A 12,537-nucleotide genomic window follows, 5' to 3' on the forward strand; every position below is an offset into this window, starting at 1 on the left:
ACACTGCTCAGCATTATCCTCCCTCACCTACAGTATGTCAGTGCTCAGATCTATGTAGAAGTTGTTTGGACGGCACTCCTTTAACAGTGGTCCGGTGCTCAGCGGTAGACAGTCAGTATATAAAGAATATTAAACCGCGGCACTCGAATTGAGTAGTTAAGTATTTATTAATCCATCCACAAAAATAGGACTTAAGGTCAACGTTTCGGTCTCATCCCGAGACCTTGTTCACGGCCTAGAAGCAAGAAACGTCTGGTGTGGAGGATGGCTAATAGCTATTAGCCATCCTCCACACCAGACGTTTCTTGCTTCCAGGCCGTGAACAAGGTCTCGGGATGAGACCGAAACGTTGGCCTTAAGTCCTATTTTTGTGGATGGATTAATAAATACTTAACTACTCAATTCGAGTGCCGCGGTTTAATATTCTTTAAGTGCTCAGATCTCTCCTCCCTCACCTGTGGCACTGCCTGGCTCTCTCCTCCCTCACCTGTGGCACTGCCTGGCTCTCTCCTCCCTCACCTGTGGCACTGCCCGGCTCTCTCTTCCTTAACATGTGGCACTGCTTGGCTCTTTCCTCCCTCAACTTTGAAAGCTCTCGGCTTTTCCCCCCCTCACCTGTGGCAGTGTCTGGCTCTCTTCTCCCTCACTTGTGGCACTTCCCTGCTCTCTCCCCCTCACCTGTGGCAGTGCTCAGATCTCTACTCCCTTACCTGTGGCAGTGCCCGCATCTCTACGCCCTCACCTGTGGCAGTGCCCGGCTCCCTCCTCACTCACCTGTGGCAGTGCCCGGATATCTCCCTCTCACCTGTGGCAGCTCCTAACTCTCTCCTCCCTGACCTGTGGCAGACCTTTGGCAGTGCCCGCCTCTTTCCTTGCTTACCTGTACCACTGCCTGGCTCTCAACCTCCTCAACTGTGGCAGTGCCCAGATTTCTCCTCTATCACCTGTGGAACTGCTTGGCTTTCTCCTCCCTCACCTGTGGTAGTTCCCGCCTCTCTCCTCCCTCACCTGTGGCAGTGCCTGCCTCTCTCCCCCTCACCTGTGGCACTGCCCGCCTCTCTCCTCCTTACCTGTGGTACTGCCTGCCTTTCTCCTCCTCACCTGTGGCAGTGCCCGCCTCTCTCCTCCTCACCTGTGGCACTACTGAGCTCTCTCATCCCTTACTTGTGTTAGTGCCCGCCTCTCTCCTCCTTACCTGTGGCAGTGCCCACCTCTCTCCCCCTCACCTGTGGCAGTGGCTGCCTCTCTCACCCGTCACCTGTGGCAGTGGCCGCTTTCCTCACCTGTCGAACGCCGCGCATCTCTCCTCCCTCACCTTTGGCAGTGCCTGCTGCTCTCCCCCTCACTTGTGGCAGTGGCTGCCTCTCTCCCCCTCACCTGTGGCACTGCCAGCCTCTCTCACCTGTGGCACTGCCCATCTCTCTCACCTGTGGCACTGCCAGACTCTTTCCTCCTCACCTGTGGTACTGCCTGCCTCTCTCCCCCTCACCTGTGGCAGTGCCCGCCTCTCTCCTCATCACCTGTGGCACTGCCCCCCTCTCTCACCTGTGGCACTGCCCGCCTCTCTCACCTGTGGCACTGCCCGACTCTCTCCTCCTCAACTGTGGTACTGCCTGCCTCTCTCCTCACCTGTGGCAGTGCCTGCCTCTCTCTCTCATGTGGCACTGCCAAACTCTCTCCTCCTCACCTGTGGCACTGCCTGCCTCTCTCCTCACCTGTGGCAGTGCCTGCCTCTCTCTCTCTCATGTGGCACTGCCAGACTCTCTCCTCCCTCACCTGTGGCACTGCCTGCCTCTCTCCTCACCTGTGGCAGTGCCTGCCTCTCTCTCTCTCATGTGGCACTGCCAGACTCTCTCCTCCCTCACCTGTGGTACTGACTCTCTCACCTGTGGCAGTGCCCGCCTCTCCTCCTCACCTGTGGCACTGCCCTCCTCTCACCTGCAGCCGAGGTGCTGCTCTCCTGCCCGCTGAGACTTGTTGCTGGCACCGCCCCCAGGTGCCCATTGGCTGCAGGAGCCGCGGGTCGGAGCGGATTCCCGGGGCACGCCCGGGAGAGGTGGAGCGGCGGCGTCCAGCGGTGGCTTAGCAGAGGCAGAAAGGTGGGAGAAGGTTCGCGCATCTCCCGGACATGGCGCCGTGTGACACCGGCTACCCGGCTGTGTATAACTAATGCCGGTGCCTGGGGAGCGCCTCTCTGCGGTACCGGCTCAGGAAACGCACGTTGTAGTCCGGGGGAGATGGACGGCAAAGTTTCCGAGGGAGCTGACAGCTCCTCCTCTTCATCACTTTCTTCCTCGGGCTCCCAGACTCTGTCAGAAGGGGAGATGAAGGCGTCTAGTGAGGGGAGCAGCACCGACTGCGACTCTGAGGGTCAGCACCTCACACAGGAGGAGGAGAGGAGACGGCGGAGCAGAGGGGAGCAGGACGAGGCGGACGAGGAGGTGAGCGCTGCCCCGTGAGTGTATGTATGTATGTGTGTATCTATATGTATGTGTGTGTGTATGTGTATATGTGTGTGTGTGTGTGTGTGTGTGTGTATATGTATATATATGTGTGTGCATGTATGTAGGTGTGCACCTGTGCTTATCTGTGTACACCACCATTGCTGCGCTGTGCACACTGCAATCCCTGGTCTGTCTCCCAAGGAGCTTTCAATCTAATGACCTTATCTTGTAGGCACCTGCTTATCCAAGTCTATCTGTCTGTGACCACATATGTGCCTGTATGTATAGAGCTTTCTACACCTGTGTGTGGTGTTTATATAGCACCAACCTATACCATGGTGCCAACCTGATTACCGGAAAACCTATCCAAACATCACCACCAGCCGACATTTTTTATGAGAATGTGTAATAAATCCTCTTGATTACTAGCGATCTATGTCTATAGGGGGGGGCGCTAATTCTATATGCATCTACTGTGACCAATAACATGATAATGACGACATATATATATTTTTAAAGTTACTTACAGACTGTTGGGGTCAGGCTGACCGATCTATCCTGCTATCTAATTTCCCTATCTGAGACACACGTGTATGTATCCGGACAGACACGCGCGGCGATTCTATGTTGACAACAGCGATGAGCAGGACGCGTTCCTTATGTCTGCACCTCTGTGGAATACACATTATACACTCGTGGTCATCTGGACTCTTAGGCTAAATGCACGGGATCAGGATTGCGTGCAGGTTTTCCGCGCGGATTTGCGTGCGGAAAATCCGCACCGTAGTTCACGTACATTGTATTCTATGAGAATTTGAAATTCTCAATGCACACGATGCGGATTTTGACCTGCAGTGCGGATTTTAAAATCTGCAGCATGTCAATGTATTTTATTTTTCCTGACCGGATTTTCTTCATTCACTTAGTGGGCACTAAATCCGCATGCAAATCAGCACCAATTGATGCGCATCGACCGCACAGATTTTCCTGCGCATTTCAATGCGGTTTCTCCGCACACAAATCCTGAACGTGTGCATGTACCCTTAAGGTGCGGTCAGGTTTTCGGATTCAGTTTTGGAAGCCAAAATCAGGAGTGGATCATAAATGGTGAGGAAGTATAACGTACAGGTACGACTTCTTCTCCTTTAGGAATACATTCCTGGTTTTGGCTTCCAAAACTGCATCCGGAAACCTGACCGCGTGGCCGTACCCATAGGCATACACAGGGATTGTCCACCTCTCAAGGTTATCACGGCAACTATGGTCCCAAAAAAAGACCAGATTCTTGACTTTTTGGACCCACTTTACTATAGTGACGACACAGATTGGAGTTCTAGCAGACGGTCGGTGGATGCATTTCTGAGGCACTCTGTGCTTGCAGTCCTATAGCTCCCATGGGATGTTGGCGGTGTACATGGCGCGTTCCCTCCTTCCAGCCAGTATGGATTAGAATTGCAGATTGGGAGAAGTCCTCCTCCCGTCCTGTGGCAGGGAAGTGCTGAGACGTGCAGACCTCTGGCTAATGTTACACTGTGTAATGTGGCAGCCGCTCATTAGACTACATCCACCAGGAATGATTAACTGGTGGAATGAGTCTTGAGTGACGCCTCGGCAGATCGGGGCTCCTGTGCGGGGCGGGAGCTTTGATTTGTGATGTGTTAAGTTATTCTCTTCCTGTCTCGCCGCGCTGTAAACCTGAAATAGAATTTCAGCCGTGTGACCCCAGGTGAGACTTTGATAAATGCCTTTGTCATGGGGCGTCAATGTTCTCGGTGACGGTGGAAGGGATTCGCAGACCGTCTGCTCGCCGTCTCCAGTACAAAATGTGACCTTTCCGAGGAGACGGGAAGAAGAAAAATGTAAACCTCTAACCTGTGAATTTATTACTTTCATAACGTTCTTAGACTTCTCCTACTTTGACAGATCTCAGTTCTCTGGTCCAGTCCGCTCCGGCATTTATCACCTGCACAGTAGAAGTAATGGGGCCCAATGTCTGGGTCTGTATATGGCGACAAAATCTCAACTCCCTGCAGTTCTACAGATCATTTTACGCTGCCTCTCAGGGGCATAATTATGATTTAAAGGGCCACGTAGCAAAATAAGATGGGAGGGCCCCTATTACCTAGCGTAAGAAAATTAAAACGGCGTCATAAGTAGCAATAAATAAAGGTATGTATAATAGCGGAATATAATAGAAAACCCATATTATAGCAAAAGGCAATACATTTTTATTATACAAAAAAAGGAACAATGTTCTGGTACCTGATAGGGGCCCATTTCAGGCGCCATGCCTGCTATGGCTATAGTTACGCCCATGGTTCCTCTGGTAATCTGATTGCTGTCTGTAATAGATACGGGTCATGTACTAATGCTCTTTACCAGATTTTTATTTATTTATTTTTTGAGAAAAGTCATAAATTTTGTCACAAATTTGCAACTTTTTAACTATGGCACTATTCAAAAAGTGGGCAGTAGGCGGTGACGCAATATGTGCACCTATAAACTGGTGCACCTTACACCAGAGACATGGTGGATGGCATGGAGGCACTGGGGAAGGGGGACATCATGGCAGTCTAGATGGCATGAAGGGACTGATGGCAATGCAATCATGGGGGCACTGGGGGACATGGCATGGAGGGGCTGATCTGATGGCACAGAGGCACTGAGGAAGGGGGACATCATGGCAATCTGGATGGCATGGAGGGGCTGATGGCAGCGCCATCATGGGGGCACTGGGGGACATGGCATGGAGGGGCTGATTTGATGGAACTGGAGGAGTAGGGGACATGGCAATGGATGGCATGGGGGTCTGGCTCTGATTGCAGCAAGGGAGGGTCTGATGGTGGCAGCCTGGGGGTCGGATCATGGTGGCAGGGGGTCTGATTGCGGGCTTGCGTCATGGGGGGGACTGATTTGAGGGCAAGGCTGACTGACTTGGGAGGGGTCTTATCAAAATGCTATGTCACTGTGCTGCATTTTTTTGTCTGGGTCCCCATTACAGTCAATGGGCATCCAGCAATGACTGATGCAGCCAGTGAACTCCGGCAGTCTGTTCCTCCACCGGAACAAACTGCCGGAGTTCACAACATAACCTTAGATACACATTCTCAGTTATAGGAGAAGGAGAACGGATTCGGCACATAACGGAGCCTACTGACCCCATAGACTATAATGGAGTCTGTCAGGTTTCCCCTTAGAAGAAGATTTTGGAGCAGAGACAAAAGTTGTGCGCGCAGGACTTTTGTCTCCGCTTTAAAAATCTTCTTCTGAGCGGAAACCTGACGGACCCCATTATAGTCTATGGCAGTGGTGGGCAAACTTTTTTGTCAACTGAGCCAAATATCGCCAAAACGACAATTGAAATTTCTTTCGAGAGCCACATTTTTAAAACCTAAAATATTGCGTCAACAGTACCAGTGAGGACTATTAGGGCTCATGCACACGGTCCGTGTGCCCGCCGTTGCCATATTGCAGGCCGCATACGGCGGGTCCGCAATACACGGGCACTGGCCATGTGCAGCCCGCATCATGGACCCATTCGCTTCAATGGGTCCAGGATCCGGGATATAAGTGCTACAGAGTGCTTCCGTGGTGCTTCTAGCTGTGCCTCCGCACCGCAAAAAAGTAGCGCATGCACTACTTTTTTGCGGTGCGGAGGCACAGCCAGAAGCACTCTGTAGCACTCATATCCCGGATCCTGGACCCATTGAAGTGAATGGGTCCATGATGCGGGCTGCACACGGCCGTGTGCAGCCTGCATCATGGACCCATTCACTTCAGCATGCGCTACTTTTTGCGGTGCGGGCAGTCGGATGCGGATCGCAAACCCCATTCAAGTGAATGAGTCCGCGATCCTCATGCAGCTGCCCCATGGTCTGTGTCCGTGCATTGCGGACCGCTATTTGCGGTCCGCAGCACAGGCACGGCGCCCTTACATTCGTGGGCATGAGCCCAGAGTGTGTTTTTACATACTTTTATATGTACTTTCTTTTATTTGGATCTTGATTATTATTTCATTTTATCTTTATCATTTTTTACTTTTGTTAAAGGGAACCTGTCACCGGGATTTGGGGTATAGAGCTGAGGACATGGGTTGCTAGATGGCCGCTAGCACATCCGCAATACCCAGTCCCCATAGCTCTGTGTGCTTTTATTGGGTAAAAAAAACTAGTTGATACATATGCAAATTAACCTGAGATGAGTCCTGTCCCTGACTCATCTCACGTACAGGACTCATCTCAGGTAATTTGCATATGTATCAAATCGTTTTTTTTACACAATAAAAACACACCGAGCTATGGGGACTGGGTATTGCGGATGTACTAGCGGCCATCTAGCAACCCATGTCCTCAGCTCTATACATCAAATCCCGGTGACAGGTTCCCTTTAAACTTGTCTGCAGATGTGGATGTAATGTGGATGACGCACTTATGGGGGATATCTGTGGATGACGCACTTATGGGGGATATCTGTGGATGACGCACTTATGGGGGATATCTGTGGATGACGCACTTATGGGGGATATCTGTGGATGACGCACTTATGGGGGATATCTGTGGATGACGCACTTATGGGGGATATCTGTGGATGACGCACTTATGGGGGATATCTGTGGATGACGCACTTATGGGGGATATCTGTGGATGACGCACTTATGGGGGATATCTGTGGATGACGCACTTATGGGGGATATCTGTGGATGACGCACTTATGGGGGATATCTGTGGATGACGCACTTATGGGGGATATCTGTGGATGACGCACTTATGGGGGATATCTGTGGATGACGCACTTATGGGGGATATCTGTGGATGACGCACTTATGGGGGATATCTGTGGATGACGCACTTATGGGGGATATCTGTGGATGACGCACTTATGGGGGATATCTGTGGATGACGCACTTATGGGGGATATCTGTGGATGACGCACTTATGGGGGATATCTGTGGATGACGCACTTATGGGGGATATCTGTGGATGACGCACTTATGGGGGATATCTGTGGATGACGCACTTATGGGGGATATCTGTGGATGACGCACTTATGGGGGATATCTGTGGATGACGCACTTATGGGGGATATCTGTGGATGACGCACTTATGGGGGATATCTGTGGATGACGCACTTATGGGGGATATCTGTGGATGACGCACTTATGGGGGATATCTGTGGATGACGCACTTATGGGGGATATCTGTGGATGACGCACTTATGGGGGATATCTGTGGATGACGCACTTATGGGGGATATCTGTGGATGACGCACTTATGGGGGATATCTGTGGATGACGCACTTATGGGGGATATCTGTGGATGACGCACTTATGGGGGATATCTGTGGATGACGCACTTATGGGGGATATCTGTGGATGACGCACTTATGGGGGATATCTGTGGATGACGCACTTATGGGGGATATCTGTGGATGACGCACTTATAGCATAAGATGCTATATATGTGTCATCCACAGATCTCCCCCATAAGTGCCTTCTAGTAAGTAAAGTAATGTATTAGTGGGGGGGGGGAAGGAAGGAGGCAGGGACACTTGTGGCGGGGCCGGTGCAGTGCCCGGCGCTGTGCACACACCGGGGGCAGCTCCTACCTTTCTGCTGCAGGACATTTTGCTCCTCCTGAGCGGCGGCCTCTTCACCACTCCTCACATGGCCGGCAGTGGGCAGCCGAACTAGAGCGCCGCTGCCCGCCCTCCTGCTGCTGTGCGCAGCGTGACATCTCACCCTCCGTCATGCACCTCCTGGCCCGCCTGCCTGCTTCATTCATAAAGTGGAAGGCGCAGACAGACGGGGCAGGAGGCGCATGACGGACATTTTGCAAGCAGCTTGAGCGGCGTGATATGGCTGCACGGCCGCCAGCCCGCACCAAAGAGCCGCATTGAAGAATCTAAAGAGCCGCTTGTGGCTCGCGAGCCGCACTTTGCCGACCACTGGTCTATGGGGTCAGTAGGCTCCGTTATATGCCGAATCTGTTCTCCTGCTCCTATAACTGAGCAGGTGAACGGAAAGGCTGAACGGTGATGTGAACGCAGCCTTAGAAATCTGCAGCATGTCAATTGTTTGTACGATTCATTTATTAATTTATTTTGTCCAGATTTCACCCTTTGCAGAGCAAATCCGCACCAAAAAATGCAAGTAACACGTGAAATTTGGTGCAGAAATGCACTGAAATCTGCACTTTGTTTGAAATCTGCACTCCTGTGCAGGTACCCTTAGGCTGCCTTCAAAAAAAAAATCCACCAGAAAATATACAGGTGGGGATTTTTATCCACCGATTAAAGGGGTATTCCCATCACAGACAAAGGGGGCATATCGCTAGGTTATGCCCCCATTGTCTGATAGGTGCGGGTCCCACCTCTGCCGGAGCTTGCAAAGCCGCGGAGGGCGCACTGTGCTATTTCCGCCAGCCCCATAGAAATGAATAGGTGCGGGTCCCACCTCTTGTGTGGCCACACTCCCATCAGACAATGGTATGCCCCCATTGTCTGAGATGGGAATACCCCTTTAAAATGCCGATTTTGTTGTGGATTACATCCCCCATTAACATGAATGGAGACCTTCTGAACCACATTGCATTATTTACGTAGCAGAGGGGTGAAACTTTTCAACCTCAAAGGATCACATGAAGGAAATTTTTATGTTGCATTTTTTTTAATGGCAGATTTTTCCGCCACATGTGAAGGCACCCTTATCTGCATTCAGGAAAGAAGTGGAAGCAAATTCTTTATGGTGCTTGATCTAAACATCTCCAAGACGCCCACAGCAATTCTTTATCACCCTTGGCAATGTGGCAACTGTGCGCTGTCCAGCTCTGGCAATCTAGTTGCCTCTGCTTGCATCTTTTTACCCCTCCGATGGAAGAACGCTTTGGTCTGGAGGTGCCACCGATGCACTTGGTAGACCTTCATATCTGACTAAAGGCTTGTGTAGGTTGGAGTCTTTCTTAACAGGCATTGTATAATAATAATTATTTATATGGCACCACCATATTCTGCAGCTCTTATTGGTAACGGTTGCTGGGACCTCTCTGGAGCTCACAGCTCCAATGTCATTTTGTACGTTGTGTGCCAGAAGGTTGAAAGTTATTTGGGGGGGGGTGTACAATCTCTCCTCGGGGAAACGGCGCCTTAATCGGCGTGAGGAGACTTAAAGGCCATACATGCTCCTCTGAAATTCTGAGAAGAAAGGGATGCAAATGAGCTCTTAACAAGCTCTGCCTCTGATGCCAGAAGATGTAGGAGAAGGTTGAAAGCACTTGTAATGTAAAGGAATGAGATGTTTGCCAGGTCCTGGTATCTAAGGCTGAAATGAAGCCGTCCTAATATTCTAGACGAGTCCTGATGACAGACCAATTTGTCTGAAATAAAGCTGATTAACTATGATGGAAATAGATCATCCATGAGATTCTCCATTTTCTTAATGCAAATATTATCATCAAGTCTTTCCCATAAATGAACTTGTGTCTTTTGATTAGTGACCCGTCCATCAGCAGGACGCAGAGCTAACACCATGTTGGATTGCGTTTGCTTTGGCCTTATTTCTTCCTGTCCTGGTGTCCGTCTTCATTTCTGTAAAGTGAAATATCCTCATATTGCCAAGGATAATTTCACGCCTCATGATTGCCTCACCTCAGAAATCTGCTCTTCCCATGCACAGTAAATGAAGCCCCTCATTTGTAAGAACATCTAGAATAGAAGTGGACTTTCTCATCTCAAGCCAAACTGAAAATTGGCTTTTTCTGGGGCGCCCCACTAGAGCTTGCTTAAACCAACTAGAGCTGTGTGAGGTTGTTGTTGTTGTTGTTGTTGTGTTTTTTATTTTTTATTTAGAAAACTTATATTTCTTCTAACCTTGGGCTCCAAACACTTTCCACTTCACAGCTGAATACAGGTAGGAATAAGGGCAGGGCCTCATGGTGTTCCTGCCATACTACTGTGCGGACATTAACAATGAAGACCAAATATAAATATGGTCCTAATTAATTTAATCTTACTCCGGCTTGTATGGCTGCGCGGTACTTGGCCGCCATGTGGCCGTACCCTGAAACAAACACCTGGAGCAGAATTATTAGACCTGTGCCCGTCATCTGTAAGCCATGTTCACACAGAAAAGGGAGCCTGTCGCCACCTTTTTCCATTCTAAACTGCTCCTGGTGCCCTGTAGATCACATTTACTATATCCCAGACATCCCTTTTTGTTGATGTATCGATCTTTGTTTCCCCCCAAAAAGATATTTTATTCTGATATTCAAATGAGTTTAAAAGAGCCCAAGGGGCAGTACCCTTGGGCATCGGAGCCCAGCTACCCCCATTAGAATCGAGGCCTGTTCCTCTCGTCGTCTTTTCTGACGTCAGAAGCCTAGCACTTGAAATCTTACACAGATGCATATCGCCCATCTGTTTTTGGCTGCACCGTCTGCTCCTTAGCGAAATCAACTGTGGTGCACATGCGCAGGAGGGATTGATGACCGATACTAAAGGGCCAAAGGCTGGGCCGCCTTTTTTTACGGCAGCCCAGTCTAAGTACACAGGTCTGGATGGACAGAAGCTGTAATGACCCGCACTACACAATTATCGTGTAATTTATCCCGTACGGTGAGTGAGTGTTTTTTTGCTTATTCGCCACAAAAAAATAAAATAAAAAGTGATCAAAAAGTGTTGTGTACCCCAAAATGATACCAATGAAAAGTAGAAGTCGTCCTGCACAAATGAAGCCCTCACACAGTTCTGTAGAAACAAACATAAATTTGAGTGTTTGAATGTTTTTTTGTTTTTTTATTGTGCTAAAATAGTAAAATGTAAAAAAAAACAAAACTATGGGGGTCATTTCTTAAGATCGGCGTCTTATTAACCCCTGCGCTTGCGGTGGATCTGCTGAAGTTATGTAGAGGCGGTTAATAGACTTTAATTTTTTTGAAAATCTTTTCTTACTTGGGTTCCTTTTGTGCTTCTTCTGATTAGTAAGACAATCACTGGTAACATGTTCACGTTGTCTCGTCTGCTGATCACACGCTGAAGGCTTCATGACTTGGAAAACTGCATTGTTAAAACCTGAGTGGCATTGTAAGCACAATAAATAAAATGAGACAGGTCCATTATCTTAGTAATCTGTGTATGCTAATAACAGTCCTGTAGATGATGCTGTGCTGGGTGAGCATTGGTCTACACCAGGAGCCTGATCAATCACAGACTTCACAAGGGGGGTATGAAGACCTGGAGGCTTGATAAATGAGGCAGGACCATCATAGATCATCTTGTGGATTGGCACCTGTACGCACCTCAGCTACTTTTTTGTCATACTTTTTAAAGGGCTGGAGGGACACTTACAAACTGAACTAGAATGACTCAAGTGGTGTCATTTTATCAACTAGATGTCACCAACCGAGTAGAGTTTTTTTTTTTTTTTGGCCAAAATTAGGGCTAAGCTTGTCACAATAAACTGGCATATGTGCTTTATACTACATTTAGGCTGGAGCTATACAGCTTACATGCGACAGAAGGTTGCTGTATAGTACTGCAGCCTCGCAACATAATGGCAGTGAAGGGGTTTGCATTACGTTTCCGCGACCAGAGAATCCCCAAAAATATTGGGAGTGTCCATGGCCTTACTCTGTAATTGCCGGATCTGTATGAACTGTTCACTATTTTTCCATGTTTCCAATCTCTACACTTTTTGCTTCTGTTCTTGAATGTGGCTGCATGTTTGACATGGTTATAAGGGAAAATAATAGCATTCTGAATACAGAATGCATGGTAAAATAGCGCTGAAGGCGTTAAAAAAATAATAATATTTAACTCACCTTAGTCCACTTGATCGCGATGCCCGGCATCTCCTTCTGTCTCCTTTGCTGAACAGGACCTGTGGTGAGCATTCATTACAGGTTAAGGACATGATCCATCACATGATCTTTTACCATGGTGATGGATCATGTGATGACCGGAGTGACGTCGCCACAGGTCCTTAACCTGTAATGAATGCTCACCACAGGTTTTGTTCAGCAAAGGAGACAGAAGGAGATGCCGGGCATCGCGATCAAGTGGACTAAGGTGAGTTAAATTTTTTTGAATTTTTTTTAACCCC

General features: G+C 49.0%; 1 protein-coding gene across 1 annotated transcript in view; it reads left to right on the plus strand.

Annotated features, from left to right (window-relative positions):
- Positions 1-2,161: 2,161 nt before the first annotated feature.
- The window catches only part of LOC120992396 (microtubule-associated serine/threonine-protein kinase 4-like), a 188,101-nt gene continuing 177,725 nt past the window's right edge, over positions 2,162-12,537 (plus strand). Inside the window, exon 1 of the mRNA XM_040421363.1 lies at positions 2,162-2,441. Within this exon, the coding sequence (XP_040277297.1) occupies positions 2,238-2,441 (204 nt within the window). The 5' untranslated portion in view covers positions 2,162-2,237. The remainder of the gene's footprint in view (positions 2,442-12,537) is intronic.

The sequence above is a fragment of the Bufo bufo genome, chromosome 2 (genome assembly GCF_905171765.1).
Source record: "Bufo bufo chromosome 2, aBufBuf1.1, whole genome shotgun sequence".
Lineage (NCBI taxonomy): Eukaryota > Metazoa > Chordata > Amphibia > Anura > Bufonidae > Bufo > Bufo bufo.